The 27432-nt window shown below is 33.2% G+C and overlaps 1 protein-coding gene across 3 annotated transcripts in view; it reads left to right on the top strand.

Moving 5' to 3' along the window:
• Positions 1-27432, top strand: part of LOC145269297 (pyruvate carboxylase, mitochondrial-like) — a 402794-nt gene that overhangs the window by 242709 nt on the left and 132653 nt on the right. For all 3 annotated transcript variants that reach the window (XM_080124986.1, XM_080124984.1, XM_080124985.1), the window contains exons 6-8: positions 120-237; positions 4795-5065; positions 10881-11043. In XM_080124986.1, the coding sequence (XP_079981112.1) occupies positions 120-237; positions 4795-5065; positions 10881-11043 (552 nt within the window). The remainder of the gene's footprint in view (positions 1-119; positions 238-4794; positions 5066-10880; positions 11044-27432) is intronic.

Here is a 27432-nt window from a genome sequence, read left to right as displayed (position 1 = left end):
ATGCACATATTTAATTTGCTTACATGCAAACCATAATATTTTTTATGAAACATGATCAGCATTTAAAAAATACACATTTTTATAAATCTTTTGAAGATTTTTAAAAATTTTATTTTTAGGAAGTAGCAGAGAATTTTGAAAGGGCGTATTCGGAAGCACTTTCTGCATTTGGTGATGGATCCTTATTCTTGGAGAAATTTATTGAAAGACCTCGACACATTGAAGTCCAGATATTGGGTATGCATAACCAAACATTAACTGCTACATCTGCATAAATAAATATTATTTATTGGATTTTGAAAAAAAAATGTATTTACTTTATTTGAAAATAAAATATACCAAAAAAATATTGAATTAAAAAGAATGAATTTAAAAAGAAAATTGGCATTTAATAATTTAATTTTTTATCTTAATTTTATTATTAATATAAATTTGATGATGTTTAAAAATAAAAATTGATTTAAAAATTCTTGGAAAATAATGACTAATTTCAGAAAGAAATATTTGGTCTGATTCTAAAAAGTCTATTCTTTTGATGAAGGTGATCATCCCCTGGAAGGAAAACCTAGCAGATACACATGATCAGAAAGTAAATCGATATAATTTGCTTCTAGTCAAAGAAGAATTGAATTTGTCGCTACTAAGTATGGAATGCTCATTGAATGCTCATCCACTTCCTATTCAAAATAGGCATGAGATACTGATCGATAAATTCATCAAATTGTTTCAACCTGTGACTCAACAAGTTTCCAATGTAAAAAATTTTTTTTTTTCAGATTATTTGAATCATCTGTTTTCATCTTGAGTGTTATTCTCATAATGTTTTCATCTTGAGTGTTATTCTCACAATGTTTTCATCTTGAGTGTTATTCTCACAATGTTTTCATCTGAAGTGTTATTCTCACAATGTTTTCATCTGGAGTGTTATTCTCACAATGTTTTCATCTGAAGTGTTATTCTCACAATGTTTTCATCTGGAGTGTTATTCTCACAATGTTTTCATCTGGAGTGTTATTCTCACAATGTTTTCATCTGGAGTGTTATTCTCACAATGTTTTCATCTGGAGTGTTATTCTCACAATGTTTTCATCTGGAGTGTTATTCTCACAATGTTTTCGTCTGGAGTGTTATTCTCACAATGTTTTCATCTTGAGTGTTATTCTCACAATGTTTTCGTCTGGAGTGTTATTCTCACAATGTTTTCATCTGAAGTGTTATTCTCACAATGTTTTCACCTGGAGTGTTATTCTCACAATGTTTTCATCATGAGTGTTATTCTCACAATGTTTTCGTCTTGAGTGTTATTCTCACAATGTTTTCATCTGGAGTGTTATTCTCACAATGTTTTCATCTGAAGTGTTATTCTCACAATGTTTTCATCTGAAGTGTTATTCTCACAATGTTTTCATCTGAAGTGTTATTCTCACAATGTTTTCATCTGGAGTGTTATTCTCAATGTTTTCATCTGGAGTGTTATTCTCACAATGTTTTCGTCTTGAGTGTTATTCTCACAATGTTTTCATCTGAAGTGTTATTCTCACAATGTTTTCGTCTGGAGTGTTATTCTCACAATGTTTTCATCTGAAGTGTTATTCTCACAATATTTTCATCTGGAGTGTTATTCTCACAATGTTTTCATCTGGAGTGTTATTCTCACAATGTTTTCATCTGGAGTGTTATTCTCACAATGTTTTCGTCTGGAGTGTTATTCTCACAATGTTTTCATCTGAAGTGTTATTCTCACAATGTTTTTACCTGGAGTGTTATTCTCACAATGTTTTCATCCTGAGTGTTATTCTCACAATGTTTTCGTCTGGAGTGTTATTCTCACAATGTTTTCATCTGAAGTGTTATTCTCACAATGTTTTTACCTGGAGTGTTATTCTCACAATGTTTTCATCCTGAGTGTTATTCTCACAATGTTTTCGTCTGGAGTGTTATTCTCACAATGTTTTCGTCTGGAGTGTTATTCTCACAATGTTTTCATCTGAAGTGTTATTCTCACAATGTTTTCATCTGAAGTGTTGTTGAGTCACAGGTTGAAACAATATTTTCATCTGGAGTGTTATTCTCACAATGTTTTCATCTTGAGTGTTATTCTCACAATGTTTTCATCTTGAGTGCTATTCTCACAATGTTTTCGTCTTGAGTGTTATTCTCACAATGTTTTCATCTGAAGTGTTATTCTCACAATGTTTTCATCTGGAGTGTTATTCTCACAATGTTTTCATCTGGAGTGTTATTCTCACAATGTTTTCATCTGAAGTGTTATTCTCACAATGTTTTCATCTGGAGTGTTATTCTCACAATGTTTTCATCTGAAGTGTTATTCTCACAATGTTTTCATCTTGAGTGTTATTCTCACAATGTTTTCATCTGAAGTGTTATTCTCACAATGTTTTCATCTGAAGTGTTATTCTCACAATGTTTTCATCTTGAGTGTTATTCTCACAATGTTTTCATCTTGAGTGTTATTCTCACAATGTTTTCATCTGAAGTGTTATTCTCACAATGTTTTCATCTGGAGTGTTATTCTCACAATGTTTTCATCTGAAGTGTTATTCTCACAATGTTTTCATCTTGAGTGTTATTCTCACAATGTTTTCATCTTGAGTGTTATTCTCACAATCTTTTCATCTTGAGTGTTATTCTCACAATGTTTTCATCTGGAGTGTTATTCTCACAATGTTTTCATCTGAAGTGTTATTCTCACAATGTTTCAACTGATGTAACCTCCAATCTTCTTTCATGTGTATCTTTTCAGACTCTGGAACTTTTCTGTTGAATTCTGGAATCTATATGAGCGTCTGACTGTTGTACAGAACAAGTTGACTACTTTACTGGAGGAACACACATCCCAATTGATAATACTTTATTTTTATTGCATTTTCACCCAAAACAAGGCACAGTTCCACTTTGATGTAGGGGTTTACTATCTGGGACATAATTTTCAGGAATACTATATATGGAGTTTAGTAGCAAGATGTCTGTTTAATTGAACTTCTGTGGGAACCAAGAATGGAATTCCAAAGTCTAGTAGTCCTAGCGAAGAAACTATTAGAGTAGAAGACTTTCTTACATCTAGTGATCTCCACTGTGTAGGGGTGGGATTTTGCTGCTTGTTGAGAGGTATTTACGTCGGGAGGGACAAGGACTTGATGTTTGGCAAAGCACATATCATTAAAATACTTGTAAAACAAGCAAAAGAATGCAAAAATTCATTGATGGCACAGTGGTTGAAGCCTAGCTAATAGTGTGCGACCTATTAGGTTAGTGACTTTTTTTTTTTAACTCTGTCTGAGAGGGAGAGACTAGTAATAGATGCAGCAACCCAAATGTGGCAACACTACTCCATACGTGGATGAATAGTGGCCTTATATATGTACAAGATATTCTCATACTTTCTAGCATGGTAGAGAGAGCCCACCTTCTTTGCAGCAGATTTGGCAATGCCCTCAATGTATCTGTTCCAACTCATGTTCCTTGTGAATGTTAAGCTGAGAAGTTTGAATGAAGTACTTTAAGGTAATGTATCACTAGTCATGGCTATTAGTGGTTGAGCAGGTTTCTTGTAGTTATCAAAGGAAAGAAGTTTAGTCTTGGCAGCATTGAATATGACCATCCATTTTTGTTCCCATTCCATTATAGATTGGAGGTCTTTCTTTGGGGTTTCTGGCATTGTCTTGGATACATGTTCATTCGTTTTTCCCTCGTGTCTCTTATAGAGTATGGTGTCATCATCAATGTAATAGAAATGTTGACATACTGAAGGAATCTGATATATATCAGCAGAAAGAAGGTCTAACTATGGAATTACTCAATATAATGTGGTTATATGCGGATCATACATTCATAGTCTGGCTTCACCAGGAAGATGTTCAAATATTAGTGGAAAAAGAAACTATATAAACTATGTATATGCGATTCCATGTAAGTGTGGAAAAATATATAAATGTGAGACACGTTGCACACTAAAAGTTAGAAGAACACTGCAAAGCTCTAATATCTGTAAATATTGAAAAATCTGGTATGGCTCATGGGATGAAGTAAAAAAAGACAGAAAAATAGGGGGAAAAGTAAGAAGAAACAGCAGATATGCTGGGCAACTATCACCTACTAAGCAGACCTTGTATAGAATAGGTTTAAGGATATGAAAAGTCATACTAAAATTGTCAGCAAGCAACCATAGCATAATAATAAGTACTAAATAAAATTCAGTTCAAACTGACACTCTTTTAGAGGTTGAAGGCTAAATGTTCACTGCAGGTGATACTAAGAATATAATTGTTAATTACTTAATACTACTACCCGGTCATGGTTGACACAACGAGAACCTGCTATTGTCATGGATTAAATGAAGAGTTTGATTTGAAATTCCTAGATTTTCAAATTCAACAAGATACACTTGAAGAAGGTTGGATGTTACATCAGATGAAACATTCGAATGTGAATAATTGAAATACAAAAATAATTTGATCATAAATATGCTAAAAAAAGTGAAGTCTGAATGCTTTTGAGTGAAGGTGAAGGCATATGAGATAAATGTTATCAATGAAATAGGACAAGAAACAAGAAAGGAAAACGAAATGATGTCTGGTGGCCAAAACCTCTGGTTGCATTTTTTCTTTTTCTTTTTTTTTTTTTGCATGAAAATAAAAGGAATGTTTTAATAATGAGGAAGAAAGTGATTGCAACAAATGAAAGTATAATTTTAATCTGATGTTTAACCCTAATCCTGTTGGGCAATGTGAGCTAAAATCTTTGAATACTGTACAGAATTTTTTTTTTTTTTAGGTGATAAACATGGCAATGTCGTCCACCTCTATGAGCGAGATTGTTCTGTCCAGCGACGGCATCAGAAAGTTGTTGAAATTGCACCTGCTCCACAACTTGAACCCAGCATTAGAGATGCAATGACTGCCAGTGCAATAAGACTGGCTAAACATGTTGGTTATGAGAATGCTGGCACCGTAGAGTTTCTATTGGACAGAGATGGCCAATTTTATTTTATTGAAGTTAATGCTCGACTGCAAGTGGAGCACACTGTTACTGAAGAAGTCACTGGGTAAGTGGTAGAATTTTCCTTTCGTTTCTTTAATATAAAGAATTTACTTACTGTATGGATATGAGTTATCTGCCCCTGACAATATGAGGCAACCAGAGTGCCATCCCCTGATTTCTATAAATACTGTCAGCATGAGCACAGACATTTGTATTTTGTATTGAGCTCACCATGAGCCAGAAGGATACAATATCCCGCTTTACTCAACTCTTACAGGGTGCTACGAACAGATTTTCACTTTAAAGTGTGAAAACTTGTACAACAGCATTGGACATTGAATATATTTAGCTTCAAAATACCATGGAGCAAGAAAACATGCTTTTATTTAAGCAATTCGTCGAGTTGCAGAAAAAGAAGATTGAACTGAGGAAGGAAATGCTTCACACTTGTTCCAACATATCGCGAACAAAAAAAACGAAACAACCTTCAATAGGACTGGATACAACTGATGGGAATGAGCACTATTTTTGGACATCTGGATGCAATACAAAGATGTGGATTGGAAGATCCAGCCGTAATCTGGAACAAACTACGGGAGACCTGTACACCAGAAACAAACAGGTTACTGTTTGAACTTGTAGGGTCAGAAAGGCTCAACTCAGCTTCGGAGCATTACCTTCTTCATCAGATATGACTAGTGGCCATGTGAAGATTACACAAAAAGTCCACCGACAGAAATTCCACTCTATGAAACAGAATGAGGGTGAATTGATAACTCATTTTTTATCGAGGTTATGTGGCCAAGTAAAATTTTGTGAATTTCGTATTCAGTGTCCAAACAAACTGACTTGTTGGCAGCAAATTAACTATTCAGATGATATGTTTGCCGGGTAGTGCCGGGCAGATGATAGCAGGGTTGCAAAATACCGAGCACCAGAGAAGGATACTGGCGGAGGTAGTTTCGCTTACTACAAATGAGAGCAGAAGTTCTCACAGTTGGTCTGCCTAGAGGCAACAGACAAGTCAACTCTATATTTAACGATGCCATACACCCTTTGGCGCTATCTGGTGTACAAAGGTCGAACCATGAACACCACAATCAGGAGACAAAGGCTCCTTTAACTTCACGAACATTGACTTAACTAAACGTTGCAATGGTTGTGAGAAGACGTCACACTCAGGAGGATCAATGAATCAAAAATATTGTCCAGCAGTTGGACTCAAGTGCTACTTTTGCTGGGTAGATATGCCATAAATTTAAGGAGTCCGGAACTGAAGCCACAAGCAAAGTGTCGAAAAGGGGGGGGGGGTCGTTTATGTTTACGAATGGTACCTCAAATAAATTTTCTGTTTTGCAGACACGATAAGAGACAGCCAACAAACGTGCCTTCCCTTGAGTGGGATGGGAAGCAATTTCAGGTGTACGCCCCAGAATTACCTGCCTCAGTTACAGCAGATGATGCCCAAGAGTCATACGACCTTCAGATGAGTAGCAAAGGAACCCATAAATTCACTCACTCATTCCATCCAAGCATTTGCAGATACAGAGGCTCAGACTTGTTTGGTCAGGCCCAAGATTCAAAGACTTCTCGCGTACTGGGATGAGTACTTGATATTAATCACTTACCGGATAAAAGGCATTACCAATAACCGTCTACACATCAAGGGAGTCCTGTTTTTGTGCATAAGGGTGGAGCTGAAAGAAACACAACAAGCCAGATACATATCAGACAACACATCTGGTTTCTACTTGTTGCAAACAAAAGGATCTGGACCTTTTGTCTCTTATTTTCCGACATCGTTGTCACAGAACAGCTCCGTGAGAACAAAGGAAATGGCCCCTTGTGGATGCGCAGGACACCAGTTCTGAAGACACCAGAAATGATCCCATTCAAGCCAACAAAAACCAACAGACAGGAATTGGAACAATGACTAAAGAAACACTTCAACTCCAGTGTGTTCAACACGTGTCCACATCAACCACTGCAGATAATGGAGAGTAAATCCTTACAAATAAAATTCCTCCCAGATATGAAATCAACAGCAATCCACATACCGATACCTGTTCCCCATCACTGAAAGGGCCCTGTCGGTGGGGCATTAGAATACGCCGACTTCCCTCCTGCAGAGAGTAAAGTCCCTCAATGGGGGTCCTGGATATGATCTTAAACTATATCCAGTGGTGAGGCCCCAGCTTGTGGGCTTTGTGGGGTGTGGAGCCACCCTTTAATTACCATTGCTCCCAGGTCCACTCTGACCCGGAGTGGTAGTACCTGTTAGGGTCCCAACTATGAGTTAAATAGAAACCGACGTGAAAACAACAAATATATTCTATTAAAAAAAATTTTCTTCAAAATCTTTGGATTCTGCATTAAATAACCCGAAAAGGGTTGATATGCCGTAAAACAAAAACAACCAACCAACCATCATTGAAAGAAAAAAAAAATGAAGCAGGACATAGACTGAGACGTCGGACTAAGGATAATAGAACTGGCATGCTGACTACTTGGTGTTCATGAATGGTGGTCACGACAAAAAAGGTCACTAAGGTGAACAGTGGATCTACAGAAGTTGAATGATGCCACGATGAGGGAAACGCATCACACTTCATTCCCATTTAATCCAGTCTTTGTGATACCAGCCCACATTAGAGAAACAGTACTAGATGTGTGGAATGACTACCACAGTCTACCACTTCTATCTGAAGCCACATGGGATGCCACTACGTTCCTTACGGAGTGGGATCAATATAGGTACTGCCGAGTCCCTCAAAGATTCCATGGATCAGGAGACGTTTACATTTGTTGATTCGATGACATCACCATGGACATGGCTAAGAAAACCTGGCATAGTCAACAGCCTCCTGTGGAACTCAGAAGAATCTTTATTCTGGTGCCAGCAGAGCGATTGTATTTAATTCAGACAAGTTCCACTTTTGAAAAACGGAGGTAGAATTTGCAGGGTTTCTAGTTACTGCGAATAGAATTCAACCCATGAAAAGAACGACAGAAGCCATCCTTAACTTCCTCACCCTGAAAAATATTAGTGGGGTTAGGGTTATGGCTAGGACTCGTGAACCAGGTGTCATATGTCTTTTCACAAGCAGAAGTTATGGCTCTCTTCCGAGAGTTATTAAGAACAAAGAACAAAAAGTTTTATTGGGACAAAACATTGGATCACATATTTCAGGAATCAAAGAGAGTGATAGTGAAAAGGATTGAGAAAGATATCCAAATGTTTGAAAATGAACACAGTAACAGAACTTGTGACAGACTATAGTAAGACAGGGATATTGTATTTCTTATTTCAGAAACTTTATGGTGTATGAGGATTGATATACTGGATGGGTTAAGATGACTCTAATGATGTCAGGGAGAGCTAAAACGGTATGCAATACCTTGAGAATTTGGTTCTGTACTTACGGTGCACCTGAAGAAATTTCTTTGGGTGGACGACCATTGTTTGAGTCTCCTTTTTGAGGAACTGGGATATACCGAAACGTACCTCATCAGCCTATTATACTCAAAGCAACGATTGCACAGAATTAGCCGTTAAAACCGTAAAGTGCATACTAGCTGACAACACGGACAGTTATGAATGCCTATTGCCACAGTCGGGCTACTCCGGCATTACTAACCCATCAAAGCACTCCTGTCCAAGACCATGACATGTCCCCAGCCATTATGCTATATGGTCGGGTCATAAAAGACCACCTTCCAATCTTACAGGATAAATACCAAACAAGGAAATAGTGGAGAGAAATAGGCGAAGAGAGGTGACAATTGCCAAGAGGCATATGCAGAATGAATAGTTCTACAACCAGCATTGTCGTCCACCCCAAAAACTCTAAGAAGATTTTGTCCAGATCTAGAATTAGGACAGTAACTAGCCACGTTGATGGATGGAGATGAGGAGGATTGTAGAGATACAGAGGAACCGACAGTACCAAGTGTGAGTAGATGGGAGCAATAGAGTAACATTGCACAACCGTCGATTTCTCTATAAAATATACCCAGTTGTGGATGGCCCACATTATGCGACACCAAGAATTTCAAACTCGCCTATAAACCCTGATCCCCACAGGAGTAACTTCCTGAAGGTTGAATGGCATGTCGACATCCAGTAGATATCTCACTGCTGATGCGATTCTCTATCTATATAAGCACCAAGGATGGAGTACTATGGTCATATCTGGGCAAAAGCTGCTAGAAGCAGCGTATTCTGCCTTGACAAAGTTCAAAATAGACTTCCTAGCCTAATGGAGGATGCCCTTTTCTCTTCCCTGCAACCTCTTTTCCACAGAAGAGATGTTGCGAGCATGTCTCTGTTTTATCGTTATTTTCATGACAAGTACTCATCTGAGTTCCAACCTACAGTCCTCTCTTGTGAAACTTTCACGAAAAACACTTGTCTAGCTGAAAACACTATCAATAATTTCCCCCACTCTTTATCGATGTCTAAACCTAAATGTAAATTCCATGAACAAAGCTTCTTTCTTCCATTTGTCTGCTTTCTATGGTTGTCTTCAAGTCCAATGTAAACAAGTTCTTGATGAGCTTAAATAATCCAATTTACCAAATTTACACTATAAATGATTACTACGATATGGTTCCATTGACTACTGTACATTCATTAACCCTTATCCTCGAGTGGCCTCTGGGCCTTGATAAGTGGTGACTTCTATGTTAAAAAAAATAAAAATCGCTCAGCAAGCATGTAGAAGAAATTGAAGTTGATGATACCACAGGAGAATATACTCAATCAGTCCTCTTCCATTAAGGAATCCTTCATGTCGGAAAACTAGAGCACCAAGGAATTTATCACCACAAATGCGCGGACAGTCGCACAAATTTTTTACTGTGCATGAAGATGACCATAACAATTCATCTTGTGGTCATGAGGGGGAGGGCATGTATAGGTATAAGAGTTATCTGTCCCTGACAATAGGAGACAACTAGAGTGACTTCCCCTGATTTCTATAAATATCATAAGCATGGGTGCAGACATTTGTATTTTGTATTGAGCTCACCATGAACCGGAAGAATACAACTAGATATGAGTTCTTTACTCCTTGGTTAAAATCCTTTGCTATTTTAAAGACAAATTTGATTTCTGCTAAATAGCTAAAGTCTTACCTTCTTATTTTTCATCTCTATTTCATCTTTTACTCTTGCCTACTTCTTCTGTTGTATATTGTCTTCATCACTATTGCCCAATGTTTCATGGTTTTTAATGATCTTCAGATGTTTTGTGTCATATATGCTGTAAAGAATTATGTAAAAATTTAACTAATTTTCGTTTTTGAAAGAAGATAAGAATCCAATAGTAGTAGTAGTAGTAGTAGTAATGAAAATAATTATCATCCTTTTAATCGTTTGTTTTACATACTGGCATGTCTTGGACAGTTGTTAGAAATTGGCTTCCAAACTAACCTATCTTTGTTCAAGTTATTATTTATCCCCCTCTCTCTCAAATTTATCTTTATCTCCTTCTCCCATGTTTTCCTTGACTTCAACTGTTCTACCTCTACTAACCCAAGCACTCTCATCTATTCATTCAATGTAAGCAAACCAATGCATATATATACTGTTAAGATTTAATCTTTCTTTTTAGATTCACGTTACACATTGTATCTTTCATTATTTCACTCCATGCAACATATATCCTCAATCCCTGTTCACCAAGTTTTACTTCCATGCAACATTACATCATGCACTCATGCCTAATCGACTCTTCTTCATCCAACAAATGTAAAACGAACATTAAACCAAATAGCAGTGATGCTCTGCTGATTAATAATGGTAGAATTTCTTTGCATTGCATATACTCCTAATTCTTGTTATCAAAATCTGTCAAAGTTTTCTATTTTGTATTTCAGTGTTGACTTAGTTCAGTCTCAAATCCGTGTCGCAGAAGGGAAATCGCTGCCTGAAATGCAGCTTTCCCAGGAAAACATAAAACTCAATGGATATTCCATCCAGTGTCGAATGACGACAGAAGATCCAGCCAAAAGCTTTCAGCCTGATACAGGCAGAATTGAGGTTAGCTATGAAAATTTTCCTTGTTTCTTTTGTTTACCTATTCTTAGTTTTATGGTTATTCAGTGCAGTCACATTTTAGAACTCCAACTTAATTTGTTATTGGAAGCCAAGAAATTATGACAAGTAAACTAATCCATTCTTAGGACGTTTGGAATATCAAGTAGATGAACTTCTCACATATTTAAATTTAAGCAAAAATAACATATTCCCCAATCAGTGCAAAAAAATAATGGTAATCATTAAAAATTTTGTTTTTAAATTTTATTCACCCTCAAATAAGGCCTATTGTCACCAGACAGTAGGAGCTACAGTCATATAACTCAGATTTATAGGATTGCAACTTGAATGAGGAGTTTAGCAGTAGTATTTTGCATGTTTGGTAAGGTTGAGGAAACAGGAAACAAGAAGGGAATTTCAAAGGTAAGCAGTTTGAGAAAAGTAGAAAATAATCCATTATCTACAGATTTTTATAGTGAAAGGATTAGATTATGCAGCTTGTGGGGTTAGGATCAGAGGTATTTACATTAAGGGAGATTATATGTGATTTGTAGAGAGCTAAAATACACTACAAAATGCTAAAAAATGTGATTTGTAGAGAGCTAAAATACACTACAAAATGCTAAAAAATGTGATTTGTAGAGAGCTAAAATACACTACAAAATGCTAAAAAATGTGATTTGTGAGAGCTAAAATACACTACAAAATGCTAAAAAATGTGATTTGTAGAGAGCTAAAATACACTACAAAATGCTAAAAAAATGTGATTTGTAGAGAGCTAAAATACTCTACAAAATGCTAAAAAAAACAAAATATCGAAAAAGTATCTACTATCCATTTATAATGACTAGGGCTATGACAGCAGCATATTCTTTCATTGTTTTGACTCTTGAGTGTATATCCGTTGATATCTTATATGCTGTTATATAGAGTGATGTGGTTCCCAGTTGATTAACTGTATCTAACTTTGTTGGATATATACTCGAGAGTCAATACAATGAAAAGTATATACTGTTGTCATAGGCCTAATAATGACATATGGACTAGGAAAAATACCCAAACTATAGAAACAGGCTATCATAGTCCCCATAGTTAAAAACCAAAACTATACAAACCCTACAAACTAGAGACCTATTATTCTTACAAGTTGCACCTGTAAAATCCTAGAAAAAATGTTTAACATGGTACCTGGAAAAAAAAGTAAATTACAAATATCTAATCTGAAGTCTGAATAAACAGAAGTGCAATTGCCCAACTAGTTTTACTGGAAACTTTTATCCAAGATGCTTTCAGCCAAAAGAAACGTCTGTTATTTATTTTGACCTTGCTTACAACACAACCTGGAAATGCCGTATAAAATCATTAGGTCTAAAAGGAAGAGTACCCCGATTCATAAATAACTTCCTAACAGACAAGAATTTCAAAACAAGCAAAGATGACACGTTCTCAAACTAAAACTAAGTGCATGCATTTCTGCCACTTACAAAAAATGCACTTTGACCCAATTCTAAAACTGGGTGATATAAAAATTTCTGTTGGGGAGCAACATAAATTCCTCAGCTTAAGATTTGATTCTAAACATTTATTCCCCATATAAAACAACTAAGAAATCCAATTAATGAGAACAGTGGTGCACACTGACTGGGGCGCATTACTGAAATTATATTGAACTTTAATATATTTCTAGCTAGACTATACCTGCTTCATTTCAACCTGTAAATCATTAAAAAAAAGTAACAGAAACAATACACCACCAAGGTTTATGATTAGCACTCTGTGCCTTTCAATATCCACTGTGGATAGTTTATACATAGAAGCGAATAAACCATCTTTTGCTTTACGAAAGCTAAAATTGGCATTTCCAATACGAAGCTGAACTTATACCCAACTCACAAAATTGCTTTTAAACAAAAGTATAAAGAAATATTCCAAAGGAAAAAAATGCAATAAGACCTGCACTTCGAATGGAAAGCATAATTGAAAAAAAAACTAACATTCCTTTCCAAAACATACGTGATACCATTAAAGCAAATATTACACCTTGGAAAATAAAGCAACCAAATAGGGAACTGAAACTAAGTAACTTCAACAAAAACTCTACACACCTGTACATATTAAAAGAGGCTTTAAATAAATAAAATATTAAACTCCAATCCCAAGAATAACACGATATTCACAAATGGATTTAAGAAAAAGAGCACAACAAGATGCCAGCTATTTATGAAAATAAAGTCCTTGAAAATCACCTTCCTAAAGAAGCATCTATCTATCTTTAGTGCAGAATCATGTGCCATAGATTTGGCACTGAACATTATCTCCCAAAGCAAAATGGAAAAATTCTTTATCAGTATTGACAACAAAAAAAATTGACAACCCTGAACAAAATAAATTGATTAAAAACATTGATCCTAAAACTTTTGTGCAGACTAACATCCTTGTCAGAAGCAAAGGATATTGTCGTATGCTGGATTCTTAATCACATGAGAATCAAAGGAAATGACAAGACTGATACAGCTGTATCATGCTAATAAAGAATGTAGATTCCATTTATGCATTTAAAAGTAAAAATACAATTATATATCCAAAACAAATTGCAAATTCACTGAAACAACTCTAATCTAAATAAACTATTAACAATAAAACCCATTCAAGGTGAATGGGTACAAGAATCACGAAAGAAGGGAGTTATCCTCTTTCAACTCCATATTGGGCACTCTAAAATAACCCACCAATTCTTACTTGAAGGACAAGAGCTTCTATGGTGCATGGTTTGTCATGCCCCATATGGCACTTCAGGCACTTCATGATAGATTGCATTGAATTTATGTCTATACAAAAAAATACTTTAATATAAAAACATTGAAAGATAAACCAATTAATTGCATACCTTGAAGAAATAAAATTATTCAATAAAATTGACAAAAAAACAACAACTTCAGTAAGCAATATAACACAAATATACTACACTATTGCTAAAACAAATAATAGAATAAGAAAATGATACATACATAATAGACCCTACCCAAGAAATAAACTCTACCCAAGAAATAAATCCTACCCAAGAAATAAACTCTACCCAAGAAATAAACTCTACCCAAGAAATAAACTCTACCCAAGAATAGCATTACAAGCATATGCTGTATTTTCGTGGACATCGGCAATATTACATACCTAATGTGCTTCAACAAGTCATATCTTTTTTATTTGCTGGTCAATTTTTAAAAGAATTACATTGCTGGAAAAAGAATAGAATAAACATTCCAATGATGTTACTTTATTTTTCTTTTATGCCTTCAATGTTTTTATTCTCCAAGTTAAAAATGAAAAAAAAAACGGTAAAAAATGATGACAGCAAAAAGGGAAACTGTTTTTTCAATGTTTACATTTCATATGTTAAATTTGGATACACATGTGTGGGGTCAAATTTGATTGGATATGGCTAAAATTTTACAGGCTATTTAAACAAAGTCCATCTCTACTGGAGTTTGATTTATATTTTTACGACCACAGAAAGCAAAGTTAGGACCGAGCAAAGTTGATGAAGAATATTTCAAAATTGATAAGATAAATCGGTATATCTCATCCATTTTCATATAGATAACAGTTTCAGAATTATTTTCATGTATAATATGTAAATATTTAATAATTATTAATTGTGCGGAAATTTTTTTAAAATGTTATCTTTTATAGAAATTCAAATCCGCTTAACAGGGAAAACGACTCGCAATGCGCTAATGTGCTGACTAGTGCTCAGCTAACTAAAGTCAGCGCATTAACAAGTTTGGTTTGTATTCTCTTAAAAATAAAAAAAACTGTTTTTTTCTGCTTTCAAAACGAAAGCAGAAAAATCAGTTTGATTTTTTATTCTGAGTTTGTCAATTTAAAAAAAATTATTTTCAGGTTTTTAAAATTTTATTTTCAAACAATACTATTTTGTTGTTTTTAACGCTTTTAGTGCAATGTACTAAAAGCGTTAAAAAACAACAAAATGTTCTGAGTACATATGGGTTTCAGTTATCATTGTATTTATAACTTTTTAAGGTAGAATTGTGTGTTTTTTAGTGGTAAAAAAAGAAAAAAAAAACAATTATGACAAATAAAAGGTACTTGTGCACTTATGCTAATATGCTGAAATAATAACATTATTTAGAAACCTATTCTTAACATGGGGAAAGAAGGGTGTTTTGTTAACTATTCTATACTTTCACCTAACAATTAAATAAAATATATTGTGAAACTTGAATTTATTTTTAACTCATTGTCAAGACCAATTTTTCGAATCTGTAAAACAAAGATAAAGAATTTCATTGTGATGCATTTTGTAAATTTTACCTTGTTTCCACCTTAACATTTTTCTTTAAAATGACTACCTGTATGCTGGGTCCTGGATATGGCCTAAAACTATATCCGATGATGAGGCCCCACCTTGCGGGCCTTAGGGAGTGTGAAGCCACCCTTTAATTGCCATTGCTCCCAGGTCCACTCTGACTCGGAGTGGTAGTACCTGTTAGGGTCCCAACTATGGGTTAAATAGAATCTGACTTAAAAAAAAAATATACTCCATTAAAAATCGTTCCTCAAAATAACTAGACTCAGCATTAAATAACCTGAAAAAGGTTGATATGCCGTAAAACAACCAACATACCAACCTGTATGCTGAAAACGAACATCGCATTAAAATTTTCTGCAAATAAGCAGCTTTCCAGATATTAAGCAATGTCATTTCTTATGTTATTGCTGGTAGCCATCTTGGTATGTGCATTTGAGCATAGTTTTTTTGGGGTTATGTTTGCGCACTCGGGCGTACCAAGATGACCACCAGTGATAACATAAGAAATGACATTGCTTAATATCCGGAAAACTACTTATTTGCAGAAAATTTAAATGCGATATTCCTTTTCAGCATACCCTAAAACCTATAGAAGTAATCATTTTGTGGAAACAAGGTAAAAAATTACTGTTTTATTTCTTTGTTTACATAATTGAATTTTCAGTAAAAAAACATGACAAAAATTACCATCAACTGGTAAATATATATTTGTTGCTATCAGGATTCCTGGTATCCTGGTACTGTGAAAGTTAGATCAAGGATTCATGTAGAGTACGATTTATGGTTGCATCTCAGAAAATAATGGTATATTTTGGGCCAGATAGAGAGGATTTACAAAATTGGAAATTGGACTGGTCCCAAAATGCATAAGTTCTGGTCGACTATGGAAATTTCCATCTTTTACAGAAATCCAAAATCTATATGAAAAATTTTCTTAGATTTATTTCTGAAATTAATTCATATCTACTCAATTATTTTTTTTCTTTGAGGAGAGTAGTAAATACCGGCCACGAATGCTCTTTAGGCATCCAATTGCTACACCCCAGATTAAGCTCTCCTTTGGTGAGGAGGCAGGAAAATGCCTGCTCTTAATAAAGCTATATTTAAATACCACTATAATACTTAGTTTTGTTCATGAATAGACACCCACTGTATGATACTACGTGCCAGTTTTTAAAAAATTGAAATTTGTACGTCTGAATTTATAATTCATGGCTTATGATAAAGAGATACATCAGATTTGACTACATAATCAGAAAGAGCACACAGTTTTTCATAAGAGTGCCAAGTTTCATGAGAATAGCTTGAAAAATAAATAAATGGTGATGAAATTACCAAATTTCTTGATATGTTGAGATCCGTAATTTAGCCAGCCCACTTTTTCTAAAGAAAAATGTCCACAGAAAAGCCTAAATTTTGGCACTTTCTCATAAATTTTGAACTACTGATGGTATTTGCATAGTTCAAACGGTTGAAAGCATCTTTTACATAGCTTTTTTCATGCAAGTTGATAAAATAACAATTATCTAAAAGAAAATATCAACTTATAATGCTATTAAGAAATAAACGTTAACCAAGAAATGAACTTTGACTAAAAACAAATCTGATCAGAAGTGACCCCCACAGTGGTTGATGATCTGTTAAACCTAAACGAATCAAATGATGTAGATGACACTAAAATATATTGATAACAATTCAGAACTGATGCAGATGAGAGTTAGATGATGGATGTGTCAAAGAATGTCCTCAACCCTCACTGGCCAGATTTCACTTCTATACATCATCACACTGAATACACACCTGATAGACTATTTCCTTTTTTGATAACAGTGGTAAGACTCTACTGGTTTATAAGAGAAGTTCTTTGAACGTTTTGCAATGATAGGAGTAACTGCGCCTCCTTGTATTTCAATATCACCAAGGTAACAAAACTTATTGACAACATAAATAGCTTTACCATCCAAATATACTTACTCCACACGTGAATTTTCATCTCTCTCCATCATCTCATATAAACTGATTATCCTCTCCCAACCTACCAGTAATTCCACTGCACTTCTTGTGTACCTAATGCTTACTGGAAATACAATGAATTGAATTGCACCAAAATTCTGGACCACAAACTGAGCAGACGAACGTTTTATTAGATTTTCCAACACTATTACATGTTTTTGCAATTAACACATGATTAAATCATTATTAATTAACTTTTTGCAATTAACACGTGAACTAATATATATTGATCATTATTTCTTACGTGTTTGCAATTAACACACGAACTAATATACATTGATCATTATTTATTACGTTTTTTCAATTAACACACGAACAAATATATTTTGATCATTATTTATTACGTTTTTTCAATTAACACAGGAACTAATATATATTTATCCTTATTTATTACGTTTTTACAATTAACACATGAACTAATATACATTGATCATTATTTATTACGTTTTTGCAATAAACACATGAACTAATATACATTGATCATTATTTATTAATTATTTTTGCAATTAACACACAAACTAATATACATTGATCATTATTTATTATTGTTGCAATTAACACATGAACTAATATACATTGATCATTATTAATTATTTTTGCAATTAATACATGAACTAATATACATTGATCATTATTTATTAATTATTTTTGCAATTAACACAGGAACTAATATACATTGATCATTATTTATTACGTTTTTGCAATTAACACATGAACTAATATACATTGATCATTATTTATTACGTTTTTGCAATTAACACAGGAATTAATATACATTGATCATTATTTATTAATTATTTTTGAAATTAACACACAAACAAATATACATTGATCATTATTTATTAATTATTTTTGCAATTAACACAGGAACTAATATATATTGATCATTATTTATTACGTTTTTGCAATTAACGCATGAATTATTATACATTGATCATTATTTATTACGTTTTTGCAATTAACACATGAACTAATATACATTGATCATGATTTATAAATTATTTTTGCAATTAACACACGAACTATAATACATTGATCATTATTTATTAATTATTTTTACAATTAACAGATGAACTAATATAGATTGATCATTATTTATTAATTATTTTTGCAATTAACACATGAACTAATATACATTGATCATAATTTATTAATTATTTTTGCAATTAACACATGAACTAATATATATTGATCATTATTTATTAATTATTTTTGCAATTAACACAGGAACTAATATACATTGATCATTATTTATTAATTATTTTTGCAATTGACACAGGAACTAATATACATTGATCATTATTTATTACGTTTTTGCAATTAACACACAAACTAATATACATTGATCATTATTTATTAATTATTTTTGCAATTGACACATGAACTAATATACATTGATCATTATTTATTAACTGTTTTTGCAATTAACACAGGAACTAATATACATTGATCATTATTTATTTATTATTTTTGCAATTGACACATGAACTAATATACATTGATCACTATTTATTAATTATTTTGGCAATTAACACACAAACTAATATACATTTATCATAATTTATTAATTATTTTTGCAATTAACACAGGAACTAATATACATTGATCATTATTTATTACGTTTTTGCAATTAACACATGAACTAATATACATTGATCATTGTTTATTACGGTTTTGCAATTAACACAGGCACTTATATACATTGATCATTATTTATTAATTATTCTCGCAATTAACACATGAACTAATATACATTGATCATTATTTATTACATTTTTGCAATTACCACATGAACTAATAAACATTGATCATTATTACTTCATTATTTTTGAAATTAACAGACGAACATTGATCATTATTCATTAATTATTTTTGCAATTAACACATGAACTAATATACATTGATCATTATTCATTAATTATTTTTGCAATTAACAGACGAACTAATATACATTGATCATTATTATTAAATGTTTTTGCAATTAACACAGGAACTAATATACATTGATCCTTATTTATTACGTTTTTTTCAATTAACACATGAACTAATATACATTGATCATTATTTTTAATTATTTTTGCAATTAACACACAAACTAATATACATTGATCATTATTTATTAATTATTTTAGCAATTAACAGATGAACTAATATACATTGATCATTATTTTTTTAATTATTTTGGCAATTAACACATGAACTAATATAGATTTATCATTATTTCCTAATTATTTTTGCAATTAACACATGAACAAATATACATTGATCATTATTTATGAATTATTTTTGCAATTCACACAGGAACTAATATACATTGATCATTATTTAATACGTTTTTGCAATTAATACATGAACTAATATACATTGATCATTATTAATTACGTTTATGCAATTACCACAGGAACTAATATATATATTTATCATTATTTATTACGTTTTTTCCAATTAACACAGGAACTAATATAAATTGATCATTATTTATTACATTTTGGCAATTAACACATGAACTAATATACATTGATCATTATTTATTAACTCATTCTGCAATTAAAACAGCAACTAATATACATTGATCATAATTAATTACACGTTTTTGCAATTAACACAGGACCTAATGTACATTAATCATTATTTATTAACTCATTTTGCAATTAACACATGAACTAATATACATTGATCATTATTTATTAGCTGTTTTTGCAATTAACACATGAACTAATATACATTGATCATTATTTATTACGTTTTTGCAATTAACAAGGAACTAATATACATTGATCATTATTTATTACGTTTTTGCAATTAACACATGAACTAATATACATTCATCATTATTATTGTGTTTATGCAATTAACATATGAACTATAATACATTGATCATTATTTATTAACTCATTTTGCAATTAACACAGGAACTAATAACAATTGATCATTATTTATTACATTTTTTCAATTAACACAGGAACTAATATACATTGATCATTATTCATTAACTGTTTTTGCAATTAACACATGAACTAATATACATTGATCATTATTTATTAATTCATTTTGCAATTAACACAGAAACTAATATACAATGATCATTATTTATTAACTGTTTTTGCAATTAACACATGAACTAATATACATTGATCAATATTTATTAGGTGTTTTTGCAGTTAACACAGGAACTAATATATATAGATCATTATTTATTAATTGATTTTGCAATTGACAGACAAACTAATATACATTGATCATTATTTATTAACTCATTTTGCAATTAACACAGGAATTAAATTACATTGATCATTATTTATTAACTCATTTTGCAATTAACACATGAACTAATATACATTGATCATTATTTATTAACTCATTTCGCAATTAACACATGAACTAATATACACTGATCATTATTTATTGTTTTTTCAATTAACACAGGAACTAATATACATTGATCATTATTTATTACGTTTTTGTAATGAACACAGGAACTAATATATATCGATCATTATTTATTACGTATTTTCAATTAACACATGAACTAATATACATTGATCATTATTTATTAACTACTTTCTGAAATTAATAGAGGAACTAATATACATTCATCATTATTTATTACGTTTTTGCAATTAACACATGAACTAATATACATTGATCATTATTTATTACATTTTTGCAATTAACACATGAACTAATATACATTGATCATTATTTACTACGTTTTTGCAATTAACATATGAACTAATATAAATTGATCATTATTTATTAAGTGGGTTTGAAATTTACTCAGGAACTTACGTACATTGATCATTATTTACTACGTTTTGGCAATTAACACATAAACTAACATACATTGATCATTATTTACTACGTTTTTGCAATTAACACACACACTAATATAAATTGATCATTATTACATTTTTGCAATTAACACATGAACTAATATACATTGATCATTATTTATTACATTTTTGCAATTACCACATAAACTAAATACATTGATCATTATTAACTGTGTTTGCAATTAACACAGGAACTAATATACACTGATCATTATTTATTACGTTTTTTCAATTAACACAGGAACTAATATACATTGATCATTATTTATAAACTCATTTTGCAATTAACACAAAAACTAATATACATTGATCATTATTTATTAATTGCTTTTGCAATTAATAGACAAACTAATATACATTGATCATTATTTAATAATTGTTTTTGCAATTAACAAACGATCTAATATACATTGATCATCATTTATTACGTTTTTGCAATTAATACACAAACAAATATACATTGCTCATTATTTATTAATGTTTGTTGCAATTAACACATGAACTAATATACATTGATTATATTTTATTACATCTTTTGGCAATTAACACATGAACTAATATATATTGATCATTATTTATTAATTGTTTTTGCAATTAACACATGAACTAATATACATTCATCATTATTTATTATGTTTTTTGCAATTAACACATGAACTAATATACATTCATCATTATTTATTAGCTGTTTTTGCAATCAACACATGAACTAATATAAATTGATCATTATTTATTACGTTTTGGCAATTAACACACAAACTAATATACATTGATCATTATGTCTTACGTTTTTGCAATTAACAAAGGAACTAATATACATTGATCATTATTTATTACGTTTTTGCAATTAACACATGAACTAATATACATTGATCATTATTATTGTGTTTATGCAATTAACACATGAACTAATATACATTGATCATTATTTATTATGTTTTTGCAATTAACACATGAACTAATATACATTGATCATTATTTATTATGTTTTTGCAATTAACACGTGAACTAATATACATTGATCATTATTTATTATGTTTTTGCAATTAACACACAAACTAATATACATTGATCATTATTTATTATGTTTTTGCAATTAACACACAAACTAATATACATTGATCATTATTTATTATGTTTTTGCAATTAACACACAGACTAATATACATTGATCATTATTTATTATGTTTTTGCAATTAACACACAAACTAATATACATTGATCATTATTTATTATGTTTTTGCAATTAACACACAAACTAATATACATTGATCATTATTTATTATGTTTTTGCAATTAACACACAGACTAATATACATTGATCATTATTTATTATGTTTTTGCAATTAACACACAAACTAATATACATTGATAATTATTTATTAGGTTCTTGCAATTAACACACAAACTAATATACATTGATCATTATTTATTACATTTTATCAATTAACACATGAACTTATATACACTGGTCATCATTTATTGTTTTTGCAATTAACGAAGGAACTAATATACATTGATCATTTTTTTTACGTTTTTTTAATTAACACAGGAACTAATATACATTGATCATTTTTTATTACGTTTTTGCAATTAACATATTAGTTATTAACTGTTTTTTCAATTAACACAGGAACTAATGTACATTGATCATTATTTATTTCGTTTTTGCAATTAACACATGAACTAATATACATTGAAGATCATTTATAACGTTTTTTCAATTAACACGCAAACTAATATACATTGATCATTATTTATTAACTGTTTTGCCATTAACACATGAACTAATATATTGATCATTATTTATTGTTTTTGCAATTAACACATGAACTAATATACATTGATCATTATTTATTACATTTTTCAATTAACATATTATTTATGAACGGCTTTTGCAATTAACACATGAACTAATAGATATTGATCATTATTTATTAACTGTTTCTGCAATTAACACTTGAACTAATATATATTGATCATTATTTATAATATTTTTTGCAATTAACACATGAAGTAATATACATTGATCATTATTTATTACATTTTTGCAATTAACACATGAACTAATATATATTGATCATTATTTATTAACTCATTCTGCAATTAAAACAGCAACTAATATACATTGATCATAATTAATTACACGTTTTTGCAATTAACACAAGACCTAATATACATTGATCATTATTTATTAACTCATTTTGCAATTAACACAGTAACTAATATACATTGATCATTATTTATTACATTTTTGCAATTAACACAGGAACTAATATACATTGATCATTATTTATTATGTTTTTGCAATTAACACATGAACTAATATACATTGATCATTATTTATTAGCTGTTTTTGAAATCAACACATGAACTAATATACATTGATCATTATTTATTACGTTTTGGCAATTAACACACGAACTAATATACATTGATCATTATGTCTTACGTTTTTGCAATTAACAAAGGAACTAATATACATTGATCATTATTTATTACGTTTTTGCAATTAACACATGAACTAATATACATTGATCATTATTATTGTGTTTATGCAATTAACATATGAACTAATATACATTGATCATTATTCATTAACTCATTTTGCAATTAACAGACAAACTAATATACATTGATCATTATTTATTAACTCATTTTGCAATTAACACAGGAACTAAAATACATTGATCATTATTTATTAACTCATTTTGAAATTAACACATGAACTAATATACATTGATCATTATTTATTGTTTTTTCAGTTAACACATGAACTAATATACATTGATCATTTTTAATTGTTTTTGCGATTAACACATGAACTAATATACATTGATCACTATTTATTACGTTTTTGTAATTAACACAGGAACTAATATACATTGATCATTATTTATTACGTATTTGCAATTAACACATGAACTAATATACATTGATCATTATTTATTGCGTTTTTGCAATTAACACACAAACTAATATACATTGATCATTATTTATTACGTTTTTGCAATTAACACACAAACTAATATACATTGATCATTATTTATTACGTTTTTACAATTAACAAAGGACCTAATATACATTGATCATTATTTATTATTGTAAAGTTTGCGTTAAGCAAGCTTGTTTTCCAACCTGACAGCGTGTCCCTGTGAATGAGTGTAAACAAATAATGGCGATTCGGCTGTCCTTTTATAAGTGGGATAACTCCACTTATGCAAAGTCTGAGCGAAAGGGAGATAACTCCTTTCTGGCCTCTACATGCCCCTCCCCCTCGTGACCACAAAAGCAAGTTGTTGTGGTCATCTTTCATGTGGAGAAATACTCGTGCGATTTACCCCGCATTTGCGGCGACAAACCCCTTGGGGCTCTCGTCCTCCGACTTGACGATTGCCTTAACTGAGGAGGACTGTATGTTTGGGTATCTCCTCCCATGGTATCTTTCACTTCCATTTCTTCCTCATGCTCGCTTGGGGATTCCATGTCGGCGTGTTGTTCCACCTCCATTGCCTTCTCCGGAGGTTGTGCCTGTGGGGTCTCCACATTTATAGGTGGGTTCGGGATTTCTTGTCTGATGTTACGAGGGCCATCCAATACCGGGTGTATTTTGCGGAGAAACCAACGGTTGCGCAATGTCACTCGATTGCTTCCATCGACCCGGACTCGGTACTGTCGGTACCCCTGGGTCTCCACGATTCTCCCCGTCTTTGTCCATCGACGTGGGTGGTTCCCGTCCTGGTTCTGGATCTGGATGTAATCTCCTACCTGGAGTTCCCGGAGTGGGCGACAATGTTGGTTGTAATACTGCTCGTTCCTCATGTGTCTTTTGGCCATTGCCACTTCGCTTAGTTTGCCTATTTCTGTCCACTGTTTTCGAACCTGGTATTTGTCCCGCAGGACAGGAAGGTGGTCTTTAATGACCCGACCATACAGCATCATGGCCGGGGACATGTCCAGATCTTGGATAGGCGTGTTCCTATGGGTCAGTAGTGCTCAGGCCGCCCGATCATGGCACAGGCGTCCATAACTGTCTGTATTGTCCGCCAGTATACGTCTCGCGGTTTTGACGGCTAACTCTGCGCGGCCGTTGCCTTGGGCATAATGTGCTGATGAGGTACGTTTTCATATGCCCCAATTCCTCAAAAAGGAGTCGTATTCCTGGGATTCAAATGGTGGTCCACCATCTGACGAAATTTCTTCCGGTACGCCGTAGGTACAGAACCAAGTCCTCAAGGTATCGCACACCGTCTTGGCTCTTCCCGACGTCATTAGGGCCACTTCAACCCATCCCGTATACCTGTCTGCGTATACCATAAAGTGTCTACCCTGCATCTGGACGAAGTCAACCACCACTTGTTGGAATGGAAATTCCGGGTCTGCTGGGGACATCAAGGGTTCCCTGGGCTGAGATGGTGCGATTTCATTGCACGTGTGGTACTGGGCTCTTGTTTGCCTGATGTTAGCATCCAACCCTGGCCAGAATAGTCGTTGTCTCGCATTTGCCAGCATTCTGTTCACACCCTGATGAGCGGAATGAAGAGATTCCAATACCTCTGCGCGGAGTTGTCGAGGTATTAGGATTTTGTTCCCCTTGATGATCACTCCTTCCAGGCAATATAACTCCTCATGCATAGGCCAGAAGACTCGAACTACGGTTGGGATATTGTTACGTGACTGGGGGAAGCCATTTTGAATCAGTTCTTTCAAAGTCCTGCATTCTTCGTCTGTGGCTGCCGCAGCCACAATCCTTCCCCATGTGAGGGCTCTTAAGGTAATAGCGTTCTCGTACATTGATGTGAAGACGGCTTTGACTGCGGTGTCAATGGATTGGTCCTGGTCTCTTGGTGGGGTGCCCGCTGGGTACCGAGATGCACAGTCAGGGGCCAAGTTGAGTTTCCCCGGTCGATGTTTTATCTTGAATTTATACATGAGTGACTTTTCCTTGAAGTTTAACAGGCGTGGGTTTTTATATTCTCCAGGGCTCGGTCTGAAAATATCTTTACGAGCGGTAAGTGATCCACTGTAATCACCAAGTCTGGGCATCCGAGTATGAACATGCGGCATGATTCCAACCCATAGATCAGAGCCAAGGCTTCACCTTCCACTGGTGCATATCGTGATTCCGCGTCGTTGGTAAAACGGGATCTCGCCAGGATGAGTTTCCAATGGCCATCCCCACAACTCATGTTTAATTCCCCCTCACATCTACAGTGCTTTTGAAACAGAAAATACAATATCTCTGTTTTGCTGTAGTCTGTCGCGAGTCCTGTTGCTCTGTTCATTTCGAACGTTTGGATGCGTTTTTCAATCCTTTTCACTATTATTTTTTTCGATTCTTGGAATATCTGTTTCAATGTCTCATCCCAATAAAATTTCCTGTCCTTTGTTTTCAGCAACTCTCGGAATGGGCCATAACTTCTGCTTGTGAGAATGCATAGGAGACTTGGTTTACGAGTCCGAACTAGGACCTAACCCCAGTAATATTTGTCGGGGTTGGGAAGCTCAGGATGGCTTCAGTCATTCTTCTTGTGGGTTTGACCCCGTTCGCTGTTACTTGAAACCCTGCGAACTCCACTTTCATGTCAGCAAAGTGAAACTTGTCTGGGTTAAACACAATCCCTCTATCGGCGCAGTGGTTTATATATTCAATTGTGTGCCAGAATGAGGATTCCATTGAGTTGTCCCACAGGAGACTGTCATCTATACACCGAGTTTTTCGAGCCATGTCCATGGTGATATCATCAAATCGACGGGTGTAGCCATCTCCTGATCCATGGAATCCTCGAGGGGCTCAACAGTACCTGTATCGACCCCATTCAGTGATGAACGTGGTGGCGTTTCGTGCAGCTGGAGACAGCGGTAAACTGTGGTAACCGTTCCACGCATCGAGTACAGTCTTCCTGGTATGTGCAGGTATTACCGAGACCTGATTGAATGGGGACGAAGTGTGGTGCGTCTCCCTCATGGTCGCCTCGTTCAACTTTTGTAAGTCCACCGTCCGCCTTGGGGATCCATCCTTTTTTGGTGTGACCACCATTCTCGAGCACCAAGTAGTTGGTGTGCCTACCGGTACAGGTTCGATTATCCCCAGTGCCACGTCATGGTCTATATCTTGTTTCACCTTTTCCTTCCAATGATGGGGGACAGGTATTGGTGTGTGGATTGCCGTCGGTGTCGCATCTGGGAGGAATTTTATTTCTAAGGGTTTACCCT

Source organism: Euprymna scolopes, chromosome 45 (assembly GCF_053919585.1).
Source record: "Euprymna scolopes isolate OS-2025 chromosome 45, ASM5391958v1, whole genome shotgun sequence".
In the NCBI taxonomy this organism is placed as follows: Eukaryota; Metazoa; Mollusca; class Cephalopoda; order Sepiida; family Sepiolidae; genus Euprymna; species Euprymna scolopes.
Note: the sequence above shows the minus strand (reverse complement) of the source record. Positions and strands in the feature narration are given on the sequence as shown.